The sequence below is a fragment of the Leptonotus elevatus genome, chromosome 13 (genome assembly GCF_054856555.1).
Source record: "Leptonotus elevatus isolate MCC_2025b chromosome 13, RoL_Lele_1.0, whole genome shotgun sequence".
In the NCBI taxonomy this organism is placed as follows: domain Eukaryota; kingdom Metazoa; phylum Chordata; class Actinopteri; order Syngnathiformes; family Syngnathidae; genus Leptonotus; species Leptonotus elevatus.
Window position 1 is genome coordinate 10,172,253 of NC_141251.1, and position 20,838 is coordinate 10,193,090.

At 38.5% G+C, this 20,838-nt stretch overlaps 1 protein-coding gene across 1 annotated transcript; it reads left to right on the forward strand.

Moving 5' to 3' along the window:
* The first annotated feature begins 3,258 nt into the window (after nt 1-3,258).
* Nucleotides 3,259-20,368, forward strand: valopa (vertebrate ancient long opsin a). Its single transcript, XM_086092227.1, has 5 exons — nt 3,259-3,936; nt 8,296-8,506; nt 11,903-12,020; nt 13,475-13,708; nt 16,555-20,368. The coding sequence occupies exons 1-5, from the start codon at nt 3,573-3,575 to the stop codon at nt 16,780-16,782; spliced, it is 1,155 nt and encodes a 384-aa protein (XP_085948353.1). The 5' UTR covers nt 3,259-3,572; the 3' UTR covers nt 16,783-20,368.
* Nucleotides 20,369-20,838: the final 470 nt, after the last annotated feature.

Consider the following 20,838-nt stretch of genomic DNA (forward strand, 5'->3'; position numbering starts at 1 on the left):
TGATTCCTGAAATATAGCTACTTTAATTTTTTTTTATTGAAATCATTTCAATGTTTAAAACTGGGTGTTCATGCAGCATATTCCAATTTCACCGTTTGAAAAAAAGTTCCTATTAAAAGAAAAGTCTGGAGTGTAACTAATTGGATGTGGTCTTTTGACTGTTCTTGACCAATTCACGAGGTTGAACTTGGCAGTGGTGCTTTCTAAACCTGCCAAACAAAGTCAGTCATACAAAGGTCTGGAGAGACCCAATAGACAATAAATCCTCATTTAGGACATGGTCACCGGTGTGTGACAAGTTGGCTTCCACTAAATGGAACAAGGACCAAGCAGCAATGGAGACATGCGTACTTAGATTCACCGCTGAAAAAAAAAACTAAACTGTTTAGTTTGGTGACCTTCAGAAACAGAAGTGTAAGATTGGCAAACATTTGCAAAATGTTGTCATTATGTATCATCGGCTTAAAAGCCAGCAGGTTACCCATTTTGCAGTTCAGTCATTTGAACTCATCGCATTTATTGGTGGGAAAAAATGGGGAACAACTTTTTTTCATTTCATGAATAATATTACTAATCTCTTTTTAGAGTGTGTCCTCTGTCCTCGCAGATAAAATAGTGATAGATCAACGCAAGGTGGCACATTATCGTGAAGTGGAAGATAAATCAATTCAAGTACAGTACAGTGTATTTTTAAGGTAAGTGTGGCAAACAACAGTATTCAGCCCCATTGAATCAATCAGGACATATTGGGGCATTTTCCTCACTACAATCAAAGTCAGCAAATGCCAAATTCTCTGACGCTGTTAAAAGATTAAACTGAGTGATTATCACCTGGGGTGGGATGTGTGAAGAGTGATTATTCCACCCTGAGCTGCTCAGAAAAAAAAAAGAGTCTGGCTGACAATCATAAATGTTAAACCTGTTTACTATTTAAGCTTGCAAATCCTTATGTGTGGTCCACAGGTAATGGACTCACAACCTGACTCTGACACTGTTGACAGACTCAGAGGATAAACTTGTTGGGTCGCTATTTGAATGCCCAGCAGTTTCCTTCAATATGGTATTTTCATAGACAGTTTTCATTTGTGCTGCTGTGGAAGTGAACAAAGCCAAAATGATTCCCGGCCAATCAAAACAGCTCCCTTTTAAATTCAGTGCATGAGAATTGATTCTTTGAGAATTAAAAGTCAGAATTTGGAGATTAAAATCCTGACTTTAAAGTAAAAATTCTGAGAATGAAGTGAGACATAAATCATTAAATAAAATGGCTACTGTAAAGATAATTTTGGGGAAAGAAAAGTTCCATATTGCAGCTTTAAAAAGAGAATTAAATCTTTGAGAATTAAAGTGAGAATTCCGAGAACAAAGTCAGCATTCTCACATTATAGTCAGAATTCTGAGATTAAAGTCAGAATCCTGACTTTAAAGTGAGAATCCTGCCAACCAGTTTTTTTCTTCCTTCACTGGCCCGAGTCCTCTTCCATAGACTTAAAAGGACAAACAAAAGAAAATGTGTCCACTTTATGGGTCAATTTAATCCAACTTTCTGGGTTGAATTATACAAAATAACCCAATTTTTTGACCCAAGTAAAGGATCTGACCAATATTTATGAGTTGTTTTACGCTGAAAGGCCCATTTCTTGACTCAAAGTTTGGTCAAATCGACCCAAGTAGAGGATCGGTCCATTTTTGACCCATAGTTGGGTTATTTTTGACCCAACTGTTTTTAGAGTGTACGTGTAGTGATTCCTAACCACTATGAGATTACACATGCTTAATCCTATTTCATTTACTTGATCAAAAAGTTATTATTTACTCCAAATAATGTGGTCCAATACACAAATACAAAATGAAAACACTCTCAAGATATGTTGACACTATTTGCCATTAAGTGTTAGAAGCTTCAAATGAAAATAGTCAATGAACAAGAAAAATCAATTGAAATTTATACAGACAAGAAAATAAAGTCAATAAAGAGATTAAAAAATCAATTAAAATACAATAAAAATTATTACCAAGAGAAGGCCCAATACGTTAAAGCAAAAAAAAAAAAAGTTAAATTCCTTACATTCTCCTTTATTACGTTTTATATGAACAATTTACAACACAATGCTGCTGATGAAAAACATTAAAACATTTTAGCTTTCATTTCGTGTGGAAAAAAATATTAGAATTAATTTAAGAACGAATTAAATTCTTTTTCAGAATTAATAATTTAATTGGTCACTGAATTAATTAAACTACCTCTTGTATAAAAAAGTGCATTATTTGCCACATTAAGGATTTTTTTTTCAAACTAAATGTATGTGTTTATACACAGTAGTCTGTGTGCAGTATAAAATATGTACTTGAAGAAAAAATATACTAAAGTGCTTTTTATAAAATAATTATGTATTGAGATGGGCAAGTACCGATACCAGGCCTTATTTCAAGGTATCGGACGGGTACCCACGATGGTTGCCTATACCAGTGTCGGCTGCCCTATTGTGGCTGTTTTTACGATTAGGAACTAGAAATGAGAAGAATTGTTATGTTCCGTCTTAGCTATGTAGGTTTTTTTTCCTGCAAGCTTTTCATATGATCTGTTAGTGGCCCATAGGTGGGGCAGCTGAGCACGGAGGTGCACACCTGCGGGCAATTAGTTCCTTGTTTTAAGGCTCCCCCAGTATACCAGCAGGTTGCTGGATCATTCCTCTGTTTGCAGTGTGCATTCTGGTTTTTGTCTTCTTGGGTTGCAGTCCGGTCCTCCCATTTGTGGCAGTGAGTTTGTTTTGTCTAGCATTATTCATGATTTGATTGTACTTTGTCATTTATGCTCCTACCCAATTGGTAGCACTTTTTGTAATATGCAGTTTTGTTTGCCCCTTTAGGTTTTTTTTTTTTTTTTTGTAATAAAGACTATTTGAGTTTTCCGACGCTCTGTTGCTGCTTGGGGGTCCAAATCATTAAAAAATCGTAACAAGAATTGCCATTAATTTAATGCGATTTTATGGGAAAATGCTATATTGGGATATATAGGTCTTTCTTCAAAATTATGTTGTTGTTTTTTTTTTGGGTGGGGCGAGGGGAGTATGTATCAAAACGACCACTAGTATCGGTACATGTTTTAGGTATCAGTGACTACTCAAGAATTGAGTATTGGTATCGGTAACAAAACGTGGTATCGCACATGGGTGGTGATGATGAAGATGAAGATGAAGAGGATCGGTGGCAGGAGGATGAGTCCTGTGCGTGCTCACCGGGCGGGAGGGCAGAACAGCATCACCATCCTCTTCCTCCTCCTCATCAGCAGCCTATAAAAAGACACTCCAGCACGCCACCGGCAGCTCAACCGCTGCAGTCTTGGAGGGGGGGCGTCGTCGGGTCCAGCGCCTTCACCCTTCTCAGCTCTGCCATGCATTTTGGACGGCGCGGATGCCAACGCGTAAACTTTAGAAGAGAGTTGCGGCGCGCAGATGGCGCCCATCATCATCGCACTTGACGCCAAGTTAACAAATATGAGCCAAATTCGGATTTTGTCTGCGTTACAGACATCCAGCAAGTAGTCAGCACTTTGACTGTGGTCATGGACTATGGAGGCTTTAAGTCTGTCTGTGAACGCGGTGTCCTACACTGTGGCGGCTGATCTGAGTCCGGTCGATGACCCGTTCACCGGACCCATCCACAACATCGCGCAATGGAACTTCACCATTTTGGCGCTGCTCATGTTTGTGGTCACTTCTCTTTCTCTGAGCGAAAACTTCCTCGTCATGTTTGCCACCTACAAGTTCAAACAACTCCGGCAGCCGCTCAACTACATCATAGTCAACTTGGCCATAGCAGACTTCCTCGTGTCCCTCACAGGAGGGCTCATAAGTTTCCTGACAAACGCAAGAGGTTATTTCTTCCTGGGCCGGTGGGCTTGTGTGGTGGAGGGCTTTGCTGTCACTTTTTTCGGTAGGTGCATGCATGTTGTTACGTCATCAGTTGCATTGTTGTTGCCACACAAGTGAGTATCAAGCTGTACAGTTGTTTGGAATGCTAAATTATTATTATTTTTATTATTAGTAATCAAGTTTGCAGCGAAAAGCTAGTTTTTTTTTACTGACACTCAAATGATAAACTAAACTAATTATGATTAGTGAGATAAAGTGGTCAATAATATCATCAATTGGCGTTATTGGACTATAGACTTGAGATACGGAGTCTTGATCTGTCCAAGACAAAGTAACTTATACGACTTGCTTCAACATTGAAGGTTTCAAACTTGAGACTTATTTGAAACTTACATCACCATCTCTGAACGTGAACTTCAAGCTGCAGGTGTCAGTGTTGGAACATTTTTCGTCTTCTAGCACCTTGATGGCTGATTAACAAATAGTTCATGATGTCTTCATCAGTTGATTACTGAGTCCAGCATCTGTTTCTACTCTCTGTGACAAAATAAAAAAAATAGAGCCAAGTTAACTGTGGTGATTTTTTTTATGAATGTTTATGTATTCAAAATATTCATCAAGAAACACAATCAATGTAAGATTTTACTTAGGTTAGTAGTCATTGTGGAATGAATAATGCCTAGTTCACAAGCACTTGTACTGTTTTGTTAAAAAAAAAAACATGTTTTTTTTTAATGGAGAGATAATATTCTAAATTCTCTCATAAAGTATTAACACCTCTAAGGATAAATAGAGATATTTTATTACTCTTGTGAGGAAAGTTAAAGTAAGATACACAAAACAATGGCAATAATAATCTACATGCTGTTGAGTTAATACCTCTCTCATAGTGTTCTCAAAATTAAGCAGTTTTACTGGTTTTTTTTAGCTGTGTTGGTGTAACACTACTAACAAACAGGATCTTGTTGAATCAAATCGTGTAAGTAATGTAAATCCTCTCAGTGTAAGAATGTTTATGTGTTAGGCTACTTTTAACCCTTTCATGGGCAGTGGTCACTACAGTGGACAGCTATTCAAAAGGGGCTTTCTCCGATATGAATGAATCTTGATGCAGGTTATCATAATTGATGACATGAAAGCGTTACACAAGTCCATGCAGTTTTAAATGAATTACAGCTCCTCTCTTGTGATATGGCCAAAACTGACCACTTGGACCAGGAACAAAGTCTGTGCGCTTAAAAAGCAGAAATTCCTGTACTCAGCAGATGTTAATCATTTATCACAGTGCACGACTTATAAGTGAGTTAGCAATACTGAGACCGCAGATAATGTTCAACGACATCAGTGAATTGGGCCAAAATCTGCGCTTCACATCTGCTGAGGTTGGAATGCGGTAAGGGCCCTATTTTCATGCACAGCGGTTGTGAAGCACAAAGTGCAATCTAACTGTGCACATGGGTGGAGTTTTCTTTCTTTTTGTATTTTCAGGTGCAGCTAGAAACTCATACTCGGGGAGCGCTTTTAAAATGTATTAAGATGATATTAAGAGCAATTCGTTCAATCGTTCAGAAGCTTTGACGCACACTGTTGTCATATTTATGAGTGACATGAGATTAATTCCACCACACACGCCCGCAGAGCTCAGAATCTGTCCATAAATCCACCATAATTGCGCCACAACTTAGACCTGCTTTTATCTGGTTTAATGTCTTGTCTACTCTCTGTCATCAAGTTGTCAAGTGGGCGTGTGATAGAAAATGCAGCACATTCTGTGGAATTTCCAAACACGGTAAACTAGGTTTGCCTTGACTTGAAAATAATGATGCACCAATTTTAATGCGCCTGTCTACCAAAATTGAGCCCAAAGAGTTGATGCAGGCCTGGATTTGGTAATAAATGTAAAATCTTGCTTGGGCTGGCTGGCAGGGTTAAGGTCAAAGGGCATCAGTTACAGAATTTGGAAATGTTACTATCATTATCAAATTTTATTCTCTAAGTGTAATTATACTATGCTGTGTTCACTTGTATTTATAGAAATGTTCAAGGTATAGAGTATATAGATGTTTTGAAATATAAATAACAAAAAACTGGAGAAAAAAACAAACAAACCCTCATACTACATTTTTCTATTACAATACAGAACATGAATACATTGTTTCTTGAAGATTTATGACCACTAAGCCAGTGTATGAAGATGTAAGATATTGCTGGTGTCAAGCTGAAAGCTCATAAGTCACAATTTGGCAAATTTTATATTTATTCAAAAATATATGCTAATGGACAGCTTACACGTGGGGGTGTTTTTTTACGAATAATTGACCAATCTAAAGTTTTGAAAATGGCTTGCTCTCTTTGATGGTGAAATGTTAATGGTTGAACAAAAAAGCCGTTTTTTTTAAGGTCTCCTGAAAAGAAGTGACGATTTCGAAGGTGCAAGGTTTGGCCCGACGCAAGTAATATGTAAATAGCTGAACGAAGGGCAACTTGGTGGCATAAAACACAATTGGTCGGACCTATTAAAGGTTTATGCATGCAAAAACAGGCACATTTTGATGGCTCACCCAGGATCGTTCAAACCCGAGACGGGCTACAAGGACTGATTTTGCATTGTTAAATATCGCGTCTTCTCATTAATTGTGCTGTATAAAGTTTAAAACACAACATTGATGTTAATAAGCACTCGGGACAAATATTTTATGTGGTCCTGGTTTCACCTTGATCGAAGTTAAAGATTTGTTTTCTGTAAATGACTCATATATTTGTCTTCCAGTAAAATGTCAATTTCCATCACTTCGAACTTTCTTTTGAGCTTGTGGTGCCCAGGCAAATGTTCCATGGTGAAAACCCAAGCCTCGAAAGAAGTTTTATTTTTCTTTGCAAAGCAGTTTTGCGAAACAATGCCTTCATTTAAGGAGCAATTTCCTAACATTGAGGATCAATTATTTATTTATTTATTTATTTTGCGGGTTAATCGCAGAAAAGTGAAGCAAGGGTTTTATTAAGTTATGAAAAAAATAAAAAATTAAAAACTAAAAATTAAAAATTAAAAATTAAAAATTAAAAATTAAAAATTAAAAATTAAAAATTAAAAATTAAAAATTAAAAAATTGAAAATTTGAAAAATTGAAATAGAAATAGAAATGAATGACAGAACGCTTGGTCTACTTCCACCACTTTTACTTTTAGCGCCCGCTATGAGATCAATCAGGCCCAATGCGTTGCAATTTAGAATGACCAAAAGAAACCATCTTGCATAATACACAAGTTCAGAGAGAACTGCAGTGATGTGTCAATACCACTGGAGTGGAGTGAGAATTGTCTAGTCTTGCTTTAGGGTCCGACAGGTGTGTCACTGTTTGTGGTCACCTGCGTTGGCGTGTGTTGAATTGATTAAGAGGAGCCGGATGCACGTCTTCACGTCAGTTATTTTGTTCAGAAAGAGTTGCAGTAACAAGATATGTAGATGTTGGTGTTCGTGTGTGTGTGCGTCTTTCTATATCAATGCACCATTTTGACTATTATGTGCTATTAGAAAACAAGACACAAAAACTGTCAGTTTCATTACTGAATCTTTGTCAGGGTCCATGTTTTAATGCGTGAAACATAATTGAACATCCTGGTTTCTACCACTCTCTTTTGTCCTCCACACTAAGCTCACACACGGAGGGTCTGTGGTTGAGCAGAGAAAGGTAATTACCCGCTTGGTGAGAGTGAGTTATTACCATAATTAAAGAGAGGCTTTTTTTTATTCCATCATGAAGCAGCCTAATTCAACCACCCTGGATCATTTAACTATTTCTAGCATGAGTAACTTTACGTACACGCCGTTGGTTTTCCAGAATTGAGTCAAACAATAATAAATAGCCGCACTGTAGGGGAGGTTATAACCAGGCCAACCCAGCTCCATATGCTCCTATGCATAATATAATTAAACTTAATAACATTGTCAGTTCAGAGAGGGAAGTTATTTTAAAGATATTAGTAAATGCAGAAATCACACACATTTAACATTATAAGATTCCGGAAAATTTGTATGTAATTCGATTACTGTTTTAGATAACAAATGAGAAGCACGGAGCGGTGATTATCACAGATATTAAAGCGGAACATTTTAATGGGCCCAGTGTCATCTTCCGTAAAGCCTTATGAGGGAAAGTCTGGACAATCTTTGAAGCAACTGCATTGCTCTGTCGATAAAATACACGTCACCTGATTATTGGATGCCAGGTTTGACCATATATATATATATATATATATATATATATATATATATATAAACACTATATATATTTTGTGTGTATATATATATATATATATATATATATATATATATATAATCATACTTTTCTAGATACTACAGTATTCCTATATTTGGTATTCTGTAGCCATGCCGCTGAGTCTGATCTGCTGTTTGCCTCAGGAATCGTAGCCCTGTGGTCTCTGGCCGTTCTGTCCTTCGAACGATTCTTCGTGATCTGCCGACCTCTGGGCAACATTCGACTGCAAGCCAGACACGCCATCATGGGTCTGCTCTTTGTTTGGATCTTTTCCTTTGTTTGGACCTTCCCTCCAGTGCTGGGCTGGAACAGATACACCGTCAGCAAGATTGGAACAACCTGTGAGCCTGACTGGTAAGAAAATCATTCACAGTATCGGTAGATGAGACACTAAATATCAGCTGGGGTAGGCTCCAGCCAGGGCTAGACTGGCACCAAAAATTGTCCCTGGTATTTTGACCTGACTCCTAACCACCCCTGGCCACCACATAGTAGCTCTGCCAGTGATGTTGATTGGTTCAGTTTGTTGTCTACATATGGATGGGCTGTTCCTTCTAAATTGTAGGGTGGTCTCTTGTGGAAACATGGAGGAAAGTAATAATAAAACAGCACCACTTCAGCCCTGTATGCTAGAAGGCCAGTCCAGGCCTGGCTCCAGCTCACCCATGACCCTAATCAGGGTTAAGGTTATTAGTAATATTATTTACTTAGCTGAATTCTGGAGGAAGCACCCAATCCTAGTAGAGGGCACCGCTTAATACACAAATGTTTGTATCCCACTTGTGAAATTGGATTTTGAGTGTCGTCTACTCCCACTGTGCGTATTTGTTTTATGTATGTGCAAGACAGATCCATTTAATTTGGGGCATTTGGACACTTAACCCTATAAAGCCTGAACCATGAAATATATGAGACAATTCTGATTCGTTGTTAATAGAGTATTTATTGGTCGTTTTGAACAAACACATTTTTTTTTCAAAATCAACCAAATATGACTTTTGTTTTGTGTCATATTTGATACATTCGGTTACAATGCTTTAAATTCGTACATTTAAAACTGTCAAAAATATCATAATAAGCAGACACATCAAACATATGACTATTTCCAAAAAGCAGAAAGAATTTCCCACCATTAATAAGTATAGGTGTCTCTCCTTCCTTAATTGCAAAAGCCATCAGATGGGTGATACTGCCCTCTAATGGATTATCCATGCAATGCATGTGTCAGATCATATACGTCAGGGTTTTAATGGGAAAAAAATATACTCATGAATTAGAGGGCTCAAAATGTCTTGTATTTAATATGATACGTGTGGCATTATAGGGATATGGAAGAAAATAAAGAAAACCTATGACAGTCACTAAGCTACGTGAAACTGACAACTTTTTTTTATTTGTGAAAATGCAAATTGACATCCCATAAAGTTTCTGACAGAATACCCATTGGACAGATGAGACAAAAGTGGGCTTTCTTCACCCAAGTATCCAAGACATGCGGCCACAAGTCCGATGACACGGCCACAAAGTTGATTATCAAACTGCGGCCGAGGTTGTCCTGGTGCCAAGTGCACATGTGGACGTCCTTATGTCTGAAAATGTTGTTTGTGGTGGACGGTCCGTGAGCGCACACATCCTGAACACCACTGGGGTTCTGGTCAACGGGACCGTAACTCCCGATCACGCCCCACCAGGTCTCGCCGTCATGGCCCATGGACATACACAGAGAAATGCACATTAAAAGAATACAGTCATATACGATTCGGACTCAGACTCAGATTCATTTGACAGTTATTACAGTTAGCATTAACACAATAGTCAGCATACTTCAATTTCTGGATGGTTGGCTGTTTTAGAAAAACAAAAGACTTCTAGTCATAAACTTGCTCTGCACGAGTTTGTCTCAAGGTATGCAAATAAGGGGGTTGCCATTAAACTGTGACAAAACTACTGTTTTGTGGAAGTCTTATTGATACACAGACACTGAGTCATCTCTGGCTGTGAGTTTTGTGAGAAAATATACTGTAGGTGATTGACAGAATGTTCCCACATTCACAGGATGCATTTTAAAAGCCGAACCTGTGTGTGTCCTTATGTCACTAAGTGTATTTGAATATAGAGTGTCAGTGCTTTGAAGTGCTAAAAACCGTACACATCAGAGATGGGAATTGGTTTGCAGATTGATGTGAGTAAGAAGAAGAAACGAGGTGACTGCCGGCATTCAGTCACACGCTTTCAAAATGCCACCAATCCTCTTACTTCTAAGACGGACAATACAGATCAAGTCATTGAAAATGATCTGTTTTTACAGTCTAGCCTGGAGAGAGCTGGAATGACATCTGGAAAAATTATGCCAATGCAAAAGCTTCTTAAAAATTGTTTTTGGGCCAGTAGGGGACCACTAGAAATCCAGTGCAAGTCTGGCATGTAACGAAATGTGGGTATTTTCGCCGAAACACGCAGCTTCCCACAGTTGTGCCGCAGGTGGTGTAACACGATTTTGGTGAATTTGACCAAAGTGCAGGCAGACATGTTCTGCACTCCGCCGGTATGTTTGGTGGATGTCATCGTATTTCCGGAGGTGGGCATTAAGTCAGTTTACTGACGGACTGTCCGTCAGTCCATCACTGACGAACGCCCATTTTGCTAATGAGTGACGAGAAACTTAAAAAAAAAAAAGACAGACTAAGCACTGATGGAAGTAGGTTTTGTCTGTCAGTGTAGTCGTCATTAACAGGGTCAAGCCTCTCAGTTGTCACTGATGATTGACAGACTTATGGAATGCCCACCTCTGTCTGTCCTAAAATAGTGGTGACAAAGGGATGACGGAAACGTGGTTCATGTAGAATGACGGACTGATGATGACGGAACATTTGATAAATCGCCAACAACAAATGTACATCATCCACAAGTGGAGGTCTGCTTGTCTCCTTTGCGCAGTTTGATCTTCTGCATGGACTTACTCCAACGAATGTATCTGCTTGCGCAATGGCAAAGACTGTGAATTTAAAGGGAATGAGCGAGGCCGCTTTTATTGGGCAGGAAGTAAGTCAGCTGTGTTCACTCCTACAACGGCACAAATTCCCCTTCCTACTTATGCCCGTCTATGAAAATATCAAAAGAAGAAAACTTCACCCGTGCGCTAGACTTGCACTAGGCACAAAAATGGGGCCCTTGGTTTTCAGTCTTGCTTAGCTATGACTACTTTCAGATTGATGTTAGATATAAAATAATGTCCATGCAGAAGCAGCTCGCTTACCTCTTAGTAAATACGTACGTACTTCTAATTCAGTGATTCTTAATCATTGCGTAACAATATCAGAAGGCGGCCATTTTGCCACTTGCTGTCGCGTGAAATTGACAACATAGTTGCTGAGGTCTCAGGTAACAGCCAATCACAGCCCAGCTTTAGAAAAGAGTTGAGCTGTGATTAGTCGTTGCCTGAGCCCTGAGCAACTGTGATGTCATCTTCAGGCGACAGTAAGTGGCAAAATGGCTGCCCCCTGAGATAGATAAAAACGGCTGGATTTAGCTGCATAACTCATATTCCACAAACGTAATATTAATCAGAATGTCATGTTTAGACGAGTGAGGTCACATATATTATTGTCAAGAAATGTTTAAGCTTGACTTGCAAGTCTTCAAAATATATATAGTATGTAATTAGTGTGTTTTGCTAAAATGGTTTTGTCCTAATCCTTTGTTTCTGTATGCTGGCACTGAACACGGTTATAATGGTTGTGTGTCTACCAGGTATTCATCCAGCATCACTGCCCACAGCTACATCATCACTTTCTTCTCTACTTGTTTCATTCTGCCTCTTGGACTTATCTTCTTCTGCTATGGGAAGCTCCTGCGAAAGCTGCGGAAGGTCGGTATGGCGACCTGAGGAGCACATGGCCTTGTTTTCACTTATTTGAGAAAACATTTGTGAAGTCATACATACAGTAGGCATACCTAAATCCTCCCCTCAGTCTAAGTACTCTGAATGAAATTTGCCATTACTTTCATGAGATACCACAATCATTATGGAATTCTTTTTTTTTTTTTTTTTTTACTATTACCGCACCAGATCCACCTGTGCAATTTAAGGTGATCCAATACAAGAGCTAGCTCTATCCAAATGTTTTCCTTTACAAAGTCAATAATACTAAGGGCCAAATTCACTAAGCATTCTCTGCGTCCGCTGATAGCGCCATAAATTGCTCTTATATATGCACCCGCAGTTTGCGCCATGTTAACGTCCTATTCGCCAAGATTGCTCGAATTATATACAAGTGCAAACACAGCCACAAAGTTTGACGGTTGATTGCAGTTTGCATCTGATTTGGGATGGATGGATGGAGCTATATACAATATAGTACAAGTAATAAAGGCGTCAATTCCAGTAAATGTTCTTCTCCTTTTTTTTAAAAGTCTGCCTTGAAAATGAATTTTCCATCATATAGAGTCTTGCAACTCTTTAGCTGTACTGTCGATTAAGGGCTAACCCCCGCCCCCAAAATCTGATTAGTTCCAGAGCTGAGCACTTCCGTTAATTGTCAATTCCCATCGAGGACGATGCCAACATTTGCTTCCGCATATTCGGCGAATGCTTCATGTATTTAGCCGAGGCTTCGTGTCATTGAGGCATCATCAAAGAATTGCCGTTTAACGGAATTGCCCAGTTCTGATTAGTTTAAATACTTAAAAAAAATTAATAATCTATCGTGTTGTTTTAACTGTACAGGGCCGGCAAACCTGAGTCTGAAGGCCTTGGGAAGTTTACGCTGGTATAGCAACGCACAGAAGCTGAAATCTGATTGGACAACAAATAACAATAATAGTAATAATCCACAAGCGACTGTAGGATGTACAGCCAAGACACAAGCTATTAAATAAATTAATTTATACAATATTCTACAATTTATACCAAGTTTTAAATTCAGGTCGTGATTTTGATGATGTTTAGGCCTTCAGAGATGGCGGTGAAATGAATTATATTTAACTGTAAATGTGTTCAATATTAATGGTAATGTTTAAAAACAAAAATGTTCCACACATTTACTATTGGGTTTAGTTGAAGATGTAATTGCTTTTTATTGCATTATTTAGACCATCATAGATGTGCAAGGGAATTGACGTCCAAAACTCTGTGGAGCTCTTGCTTCTTTACCTGTTGAGGAAAAGACCAAACACATTGTCTGATCATAATATATGTGTACTATACACGCAAAAGTGTATTTAAAAGTTACTTTTAATCCACTTTAATTTGATTTGTCAAGCCATATCCTGAATATCAAATATCCAAATGAACTCAAGAATCTTTTTTTTTTGCCCCTCTAGGTGTCACATGGTCGTCTGGCCACTGCGAGGAAGCCTGAGCGCCAGGTGACCCGGATGGTCATAGTCATGATTATAGCATTCATGGTGGCGTGGACACCATATGCAGTCTTTGCCATACTGGTTACGATTCATCCAAACATTGAATTGGATGCGAGGTTGGCTTCCATCCCTGCGTTCTTCTCCAAAACAGCGACGGTGTATAACCCGATCATCTACGTGTTCATGAACAGACAGGTAATATTTCTTCTTATAACTGAAGCCTAGACATATCACTGGTCGTGTGTACAGCAGATGAAAATTCTAGTGAATCCTAAGATGACTATATTCTTAGAGGAGTTTGCGTGTTTCTAAATAATGCATGTCGTATGAATAAATAAAATGTGCAATTTAGTAGGTACAATTGTCCATATGAGGTCCTGTTGAAAAATGCATAACCCACCTATGTAATACTTGTAAGGTGGGCTATCGCTTCCGCCACTACTAATATTCAAGTCACATTTCTCGTGTTTCAATTTGCACTGCGCTGCCGAGAGCTGTGAGTGAGATTGAGAATGCATAACTGATTCATCAAATATAACCTGCACACTTAATTATCACAATTAGTTACTCACCTTTAGGCAGTATACATACAGTGTCAGTTGATAGTTTGGACACGCCATGTCATTTAATAATCTGGGAACATGTAGGATTGGTATAGTACATGACCAAGTTAATGATCTTAATACGCCTTTTTTGTTTTCGTTTTTTAACTATTCTATTCTGGTCAGTGTTTTTAGACCAATGTGTTGATTCACTGAAATGATGATAAGGATAATTCACAGGCTAAGTGATTATTTGATAATGTAAGAAACACGCATTGGTGACTGTTTGTTTGTTTCAAGGCAGCAAGCACATGTAAATCATCTGAATTGACCAAAAACCGTCAAGGCCTTAGGAGGCTTTCCTAATATTATGTACCTAAACGTGGAAAATATTCAACACAGCGCCAACTAAGTGTGTAATTGCATGAAAAAAAGCCATTAGATCAGACCCCCCTGCAGGGAACTGCATGCCGTCTGCATGTCCATGGGAGTGTCCTACTTCTGACTTCTTTAAATGGGTCAGCCTCTGTCAACATGAAAAGTAGATGTAAATAAGAACATTGAATCAGAACTCCTACTGTTTAAACTGAGCAGCCGGTACTTGAAGTCAAGTGACTTTTATTATGTCATGTTCAGAATAAGATTTACAATAATGCAATTACAGTACATTGAATAAGCACATACTGAGAAAAAGCGTCTCTTATAAAGCAACAGCCTTTGGCGTAGGCCCTGGTCCGAATCTGGAAAGGGTTCATATGAGAACAGTCTCCTAATGGTTAGCAGAATGCATTTACAGACTAATGAATGACACAAACGACAGAGAATCCGAGTAAAGTGCTGCCATACTTCACTCGCAGTAAATAGCGAACCATGGTTGGATAACAAATGTTAGTCCTCATTCTTTGCTGCTACAATTGGCTTGTTACACTTAATTGGGTGACTCACATGGATATATTCCACCAAACCACTTATGAGCACCAAATTCCCTTCCAGCACAGATAGGCCAAGCAATGTAGCGTGATCACCTGTAGCCAATGATAGCCAAGCGTATCATCACAAATATGTTAGATGTCCTGGCTTGGCGTCTTCCTATCTATCGGCACTCTGGCACACTTATCTAGTTGAAAGCAGTTAAGACCATTAGGCTAAGATGAGCCCTCCGAAGACAGTATAAGTAGAAACAATTTTGAACAGATTAGACCTTCTTCCGCTATATTAAGAGAGAAAGGCTCCACAGCTCTGTACTTGATCTTTATGGCATCCAGTAAATAGTTGAACTGAGAATATGCAGTCGTATAATATCGCGAGCATTAAAGATAAAAGGAATTCATGTTCTCGCCAAACTTTATTAACTCTATTGTTACCATCTTGACCTCTGCTGAACCCCTGAAACCGACTCACCGAAACCCAGGGGTTCGATTGAACACAGGTTTAGAACCACTGCTTTAGGTGGTTTTTTTTGTTTTTGTTTTACCTAAATACAGGAGGTGATAATTGCACTACATTGCTGTCTACACCAACATTAAAATATAAGCTTGAAACCCTGTCCTACTTCCACACAGAGCAGCCATTAAATATTATTTACCTGCATTTAAGACAAGTCAGACAAGTGGAGAATCGTATGACTAATTGCCGGACACGTTTAGCTAATTCTGTTTTCAATTAAGTGCAAAGTGCTAAACAGTACCAAGTGTGATTGCACAGACCTTGCGATCCAGTTGCGTTTATAACTCAGTGAATGTTTTAACCTGATCTCATCCTTCATGGAACTCTATCAAAATCCATTCGTCCCGCCTCTCTTAAATGTACTTAAATCAGTGTTGAAAATTGTTCTGTCAGTGAAATGCATGCAAGCCGTTCAAATTTCAAAACCCTTGGGACCTCACAACTGCCCTATTTTCACGAGTGTGATATTTCTAGAATTCATGGCAGCATTTTTTTTATTTTAATTACATTTGGCACAATGAGGAGCTTCTATTCAAGGATGAGCTCATTAAAAGGTCAAGGCCAAAGTGTCAGCACAAAACATTATTTGTAGATTATTTCAGTATCTGTGTTGATTAATGTGATTTCTGTGAGATAAACAAGGTGTGTGCAAAATACTTAATTTTTTTATTTTTTAAAGCTTGCTAGCAACCAATAGCAAAAAAATTCTTAGTTTTCCTGTAAATAAAACATTTCTAGTGTTTTCACCATGATGTGTTCTATCAACGGATCAGGAGTCTGGAGTGCTAATGATGCTAACGTCAAAAGACTGGTCTTGAGCAGGGTCATTTAATCATTTGTTCTTGTGTTACATATATAGAGTAAAATAGGGCTCTTAGGAATGTAGTGACAGAAGGACATAGAATTTCAAGCAGACATTGTCATAATAAAGAGTCATAATGTGACTCTTAATGTTAAACTAAGTATACATTTTGTGTACAATATCATTTAAAATATTATTTATTTCAATTAAAGCACACACATGACTTTTCATAATTTTGATTTTGTATTTAGTTCAGGAAGTGCATCATCCAGCTCTTCACCGGCATAGTGGCCATACCAGAAAGCAACATGAACCAGACGTCAGAGCGACCAGGAACCAGTCAAACAGGAGAAATGGCTGCCATTGCGACCCGCATCCCCATCGGAGGGATGGCATTGCCAAGGTCTGAAGATTCTCCCACTGACTGTGGCTCCTTTGCTCAACTCCCCATCCCAGAGAACAAAGTGTGTCCTATGTAACGATGGAGCTACTGGCAGCAGGTCTACTCTAACATGTATTTCCTTAAAAAAAAAAAATCTCTTGCCCTGTTGTAGTTTTGGACTTACCAGTGCTTGTTTTCATTCTGGTGGGGGGAAGGTTAAGCTCAAGATGTAAAGGCTAAATTTGAGGTTTTGTCATTTTTACATTTCAATTATAGTCTGAGGAAACAAAAGATTTGCAAATTTTCATCTTTCTAAAATAATGGCCTAATATTTTTTTTTCCATTCCCCCAGAACATTTAAAACTGAATCAAATACGGATTATATTTATCTTTAATTTCATTTCAGGGGTAGAACACAATGATCTGTTTAACTATGGATATAGCCAATTTTAGCACAGGTGGTTAACGTGAGTTGTCTAAATGAGATATTATTGATGAAATGAAGCTTTTTGCTGAAGCGCGTTGCAACAGTTTGTTTAAAATTTGATTTGAAATTAGCCCAAAATGTTGCTAGAAAAATAAACTGTGCAGATAGAAATGCTCAAAGCTTTATGGATACCTTGTAAATATGAGCTTGCCAAATATTGGTTTCTGCTTTTTTGTTGTCTTGACCACACCTGCACAACTTCTAGTGTGCCACAAAATGCAACCTGCACTTTAATCGACTTGATAGACTTTTATATGCCACCGCCATGCGAATATAAGCTTCTGGAAAATCACAGAATACGTTAGTTGAGGGCTAGTCAATACCAAGATTCAGCCTTTCATCTACTCTATTTCCTTTGTGAGATGAAGCTTGCAGAGGAAGCATTGTTTTATTACTATTTTGGCAGCACAGCTTCAGTCAAAATCCACCCGTCAAAAAGTTAGAACCCCCCCCGTCTGAATTTGTATATTTTTGTTTTTGTTCAGACTGTGTTGACTAGTGAAGGGCAATACTTTCATCCGTACCGCAGATGGTCAATGGGAGAAGTCCCTATTGCCTCGACTGCTGAGATACAAAGGCAATATATTCATGCAGTGAAAATGAGATCAGCAAGCACACAAAGATGCACACAATAAACACCTTGCTAAACTATATGGGCAAGAGTATCGATAGACACACATTTTAAGGAATTAACTAGCATTTTAATGTATTGTATTCAACCATAAGCCATTTTGGGCATTTCTATGTTTGTGAGTATGATTGAATTTTGGAAAAAAAAAGTTTCCCAGTGTTCTGGCTCACCTGCTGAATAAAACAAATGACTCTGGGATGACAAATAAGGCTACACTGTACTGTACTGTACTGTACTGTACACTGTACCTTGTCTTATTTAGCCAGCTAGCAGCAAATGCCAGCAGCTCGGTACTGCTTATTTAATTTAACACCCAGTTTAGTTGACATAACTGTACAGGACTCGCACAGAATTAATCAGGCAACACATCATCCTGACTCCTATTTCAATGGAATGGACAACATAAACTGCCAGAAAACTGATCACCAAAGACCTAATTCTGGCTATAACCTACTAGTGTGGCAAGCCACACCCACTTTCTTGAAAGAAAGTAGGTCTGTACAGGCGTCCATAGACAGCGATTCGGCACCGGCTGAAAACAGGTCAATCAAATTTGTTTATTTGCGTGACGTCGTCTTCGTGAGCAACGTCACTCTTCACGCTTCAAGTTTTTCCCGCAACAACGACATTCAACAACGACGTCATTCACTACTGTCTCTCTTCGGCTAGTATAGCCATGTTGGATTTTTACTCCGTCTCCGCAAAAAAGAAAAGAAAAAAAAAGACTTCAACGAGTCACTTTTCGGACATCACATCCGCTCTTCACTCATTGGTTCATTTCACTGTCTGTTAGGTCAGGTTTGAGCGCCTCAGAAATGCGACAGATAGGGCACTTGACCAGACTCACTCCCCGGCAAAGCCGCGAGTGAGTCTTGCTTTCCTGGCTAATGGCCTACTAGATTAGGGTGACCAGAAAAAAAAAAAACTGGGTCACTACAGTTTTGCGGAATATTATATATATATATATATATATATATATATATATAAATTTAAATGCTAGTCAATCTGGTTTAGCTAATGCTCAGTGCTAGCTTGGTTGACATTTCGACAGCGTCAAAGCACTCACCATTATCCAACCTTTTTTTGCTTGTTACTGGCAGCTATTGGAAGCTGGCTGTGCTGTTTACCCCTGTGCTGTGCTGGCTGTCCCATATTTTAGCATTGGAAATATGCTGACACAAAAGTTTAGCTGGTGTTGTACATTAGGCTTGTAGGACTACATTTCCCACGATACTTAGACACAGAAACAGGAAGCAGTTCTTGTTTTGGTATGTCGACAACACCCCTGCTCGTGATTAGATGTGAATTAGAATGCAAACTTGAGTGTGAAAATAAATAGGAAGGAATTTTTCAGTGATATTCCTTTGGGGGGGGGGGGGGCAAACAGTTGGCTTGCTGAGTGGACTGAAAACAAAACAAACAAAAACAAACAAACAGGACACTGGGACACGACTTCTGTAAAAATGTGACAAAACAATGCGGCTGGTGACTGTCTTGGTTAAACTGGGACATCTGGTCACCCTATACTAGCTACTAATGGCATCAGTACATCATGACTGAGAGAACTTCCACGTACAGGCCAGAAATTAAACCTCAGAAAACCATTTTTAATGATTACGAGGTGGAGACGGCACATTTTCACATGTGATTGTTTGAACTTGTTACACACTGTATGCGTCTGTCTGTTGAGGCCTTGTTGTGTTGCCGTGTGACTGTCCCTGGTACAAAGCAAAGTCTAGAGACGTGTTTGGGTGAGTTTGGTGTGGTAGAACTTTACTGGTGAACGCAGTCCCATTGTGAGGTGCGGGAACACAACAGACATTGTGAGCCAGGCCTTCTTTTCCGCATCATAAATGTTCTACTGGATGAATGGATAAAACATTTTCCTAGAAGAGTAATAGCTGTTATAGCTGTTGTGTTTCTTATTCAGTCCATGACAGTGTGCCAATACTATTTTGCATTTATACTTTATATGTATATACAATATGTATTCATACATCCAGTGGTGATAAACTCTCCAAGGTAGCATGTTTCAATCAATATTGTTTACATTAATATGACACAAAAGAAGCCTATGTGGCAGTCATGGTCAAAAGCAATGAAATAAGCACAGGTCAATTATCACCACACATATGTAAATGTGACAGCGTTCCGTTTTTACTTATCTTTATGGTGCATGTTTGTTTTATATTTGTCGATGTGTGTCCCACACTGTTGTACTTTCAATTCCACAGGAAGGTGTACTATGTTCTGAAAGTAATCAAATGATGCTTGTTGTGTACTGACTTTGTGTTTAACATTGTGACCAGTCCGTGTCAGTGCATCTGTGACAATTTCATTGTGTTGCTTTGTCATGGTTATTAAAAGTTATTAAAACACAGCATTGCTAATCTCCACTTTGATTGACCAATTACAGAGATGTTATGATTTGCACCCATATAATATGACAAATGAGATCGTATGTGTCTGTTGAGTTATTACCCTCAGCTCGGTATCGTCATCATTTGCAGATCTATGTTGTACAGAAATAAAGAATACAAATAAATTGGAATAGTCTAACGAGCATATCTAACTGTGATTGTCAAGTTACTTCTACAGCAGGATAGAGATATTTCCTCTAATGATCCGCCCTTTCATCCAATTATCTTGTCCCTGTCAAAACTCATGATGCATGACGCTACTGTGGGCGTGTCTGTTTTATAAATGAATTATTTCTCACCCCACTAAGTGTTGTGCAAGTACAATAAAAACAAGATGGAAACCTACATAATGTATATTAGTATAAAGCTAAATGTGTGGCATAATCTTTTTTTAAATTATTTATATATATATATAATTTTCGCATTTAAATCATATTCAAAAATAATTTTGAATATGAAATTATAAATCATGGTAAAACAGGACCACTTCAAGAAATACTTTTCCCCTTCAATGCTAATTATATTTCAGCAATAGCTTATCTGTGAGGACTGGGCCTTTGGAACCAGAGAATTACAGTACCGCTGAAAAACTCTGGGCAAATACATTTGAAAAGT

Bases quoted from the DNA above. Each gene is read 5' to 3' on its own strand.
- valopa (XM_086092227.1), top strand. From the start codon at position 3,573: ATGGAGGCTTTAAGTCTGTCTGTGAACGCGGTGTCCTACACTGTGGCG. The intron at 8,507-11,902 runs GTAAGAAAATCA...TGTGTCTACCAG, and splicing joins ACAACCTGTGAGCCTGACTG to GTATTCATCCAGCATCACTG. The intron at 12,021-13,474 runs GTCGGTATGGCG...TTGCCCCTCTAG, and splicing joins TCCTGCGAAAGCTGCGGAAG to GTGTCACATGGTCGTCTGGC.